Source organism: Coturnix japonica, unplaced genomic scaffold, assembly GCF_001577835.2.
Source record: "Coturnix japonica isolate 7356 unplaced genomic scaffold, Coturnix japonica 2.1 chrUnrandom476, whole genome shotgun sequence".
In the NCBI taxonomy this organism is placed as follows: Eukaryota; Metazoa; Chordata; class Aves; order Galliformes; family Phasianidae; genus Coturnix; species Coturnix japonica.
In genome coordinates, this window is record NW_015439878.1 from 46,941 (window position 1) to 48,386 (window position 1,446).

The window sequence follows — 1,446 nt, forward strand, 5'->3', positions numbered from 1 at the left end:
TTTCTCCCCCCAGGTGATCACATTCAGCACCAGCCCGGCTCCCACGGCCACGTCCCCAGTCACCACCACAGTTCCCAGTGTCCAGCCCGTGGTCAAACTGGTGTCGGCCGCCCCCACAGCCCCCAGTGCCACCGTAACGGGCAGCGTCCAGAAGTACATCGTGGTGTCCCTCCCCCCCGCTGACCCCAAACCCGGCGCTGCCCCCCCGGCCCCACAACTGTCCCCGTCCTCGGCCACCGCGTCCCCCGCCCCCACCGCCGCCACCACCCCCAAATCGGAGCCTGGGGACAGCCCCCAGCCCCCCCCCCCCCGGAGCCACCTTTGGGAAAACCAATGGGGCTGGGGTGGCTCAGAGCCCACAGTCCAGCCAGTGAGGGGCTCCATGGGGTGTTATGGGGTCACCAGGTGTCCCCAGGGGTCTCTATGGGGTGTTATGGGGTCACCAGGTGTCCCCAGGGGTCTCTATGGAATCTTATGGGGGGTCTTGGGGGCCCAGGAGTCTCTATGGGATGTTATGGGGGTCTTGGGGTCACCAAGTGTCCCCATGGGTCTCTATGGGATCTTATGGGGGGTCTTGAGGGTCCCCAGGTGCCCCCATGGGTCTCTATGGGATCTTATGGGGGGTCTTGAGGGTCCCCAGGTGTCCCCATGGGTCTATATGGGATCTTATGGGGGGTCTTGCGGTCCCCACGAGTCTCTATGGGGTGTTATGGGGTGGCCTTGGGGTCCCCATGGGTCTCTATGGGATGTTATGGGGGTCTTGGGGTCACCAAGTGTCCCCATGGGTCTCTATGGGACATTACAGGGGGCATTGGGGTCCCCATGGGTCTCTGTGGGATGTTATTGGGGGTCTTGGGGTGCCCAGGGCTCATCAAGTGTCCACAGAGTTCTCTATGGGATGTTATGGGGGGCATTGGAGTCCCCAGGGGTCTCTGTGGGATGTTATGGGGGGCATTGGGGTCCCCAGGGGTCTCTATGGGGATGTTTTGGGGGCCATTGGGGTCCCCGAGGGTCTTTATGGGGACATTATGGGGTGCCCTTGGGGTCCCCAATCGTCCCCATATGCTGTGGGGTCTCAGTGTGGTCATTATGGGCCCCCCCCCACCCCCAGCTCCATTGTGGGGCAGCCCTGGTTGGGGGGGGTCCGTTTCTATGTACAAAGCTGTAAATAATCCCAATAAACGCTCCCATTCCCCCCCCCCCCAGTGCCCTCTGCACAGACCCCCGTTACCCAACTTCTCCCATGGGGGGTGGGCGGGGATGTGGGCAGCACGGACACGCCCCCCCCAGCTCCTCCCTCCGCTGTGTCACTAATTAAAGCCCCTCATTAACGCCCCCCCCTCCTCATTAACACCCCCCCCCTTAATGATGCCGCTCCGCTTCGCCCCGCTGCGGGTTCCGCTCCGGCGCCGTCTGCAGACAGTGGCCGTGCTGCAATGGGTGCTG

At 63.3% G+C, this 1,446-nt stretch overlaps 1 protein-coding gene across 1 annotated transcript in view; it reads left to right on the top strand.

Annotated features, from left to right (window-relative positions):
• Positions 1–8: 8 nt before the first annotated feature.
• LOC107307056 (2-acylglycerol O-acyltransferase 2-B-like) overlaps positions 9–1,446 on the top strand; it is a gene marked incomplete at its 3' end in the record, with an annotated part of 5,442 nt that continues 4,004 nt past the window's right edge. Inside the window, exon 1 of the mRNA XM_032441660.1 lies at positions 9–1,446. This exon is cut by the window's right edge and continues 7 nt beyond it. Coding sequence (XP_032297551.1) covers positions 1,366–1,446 — 81 coding nt within the window.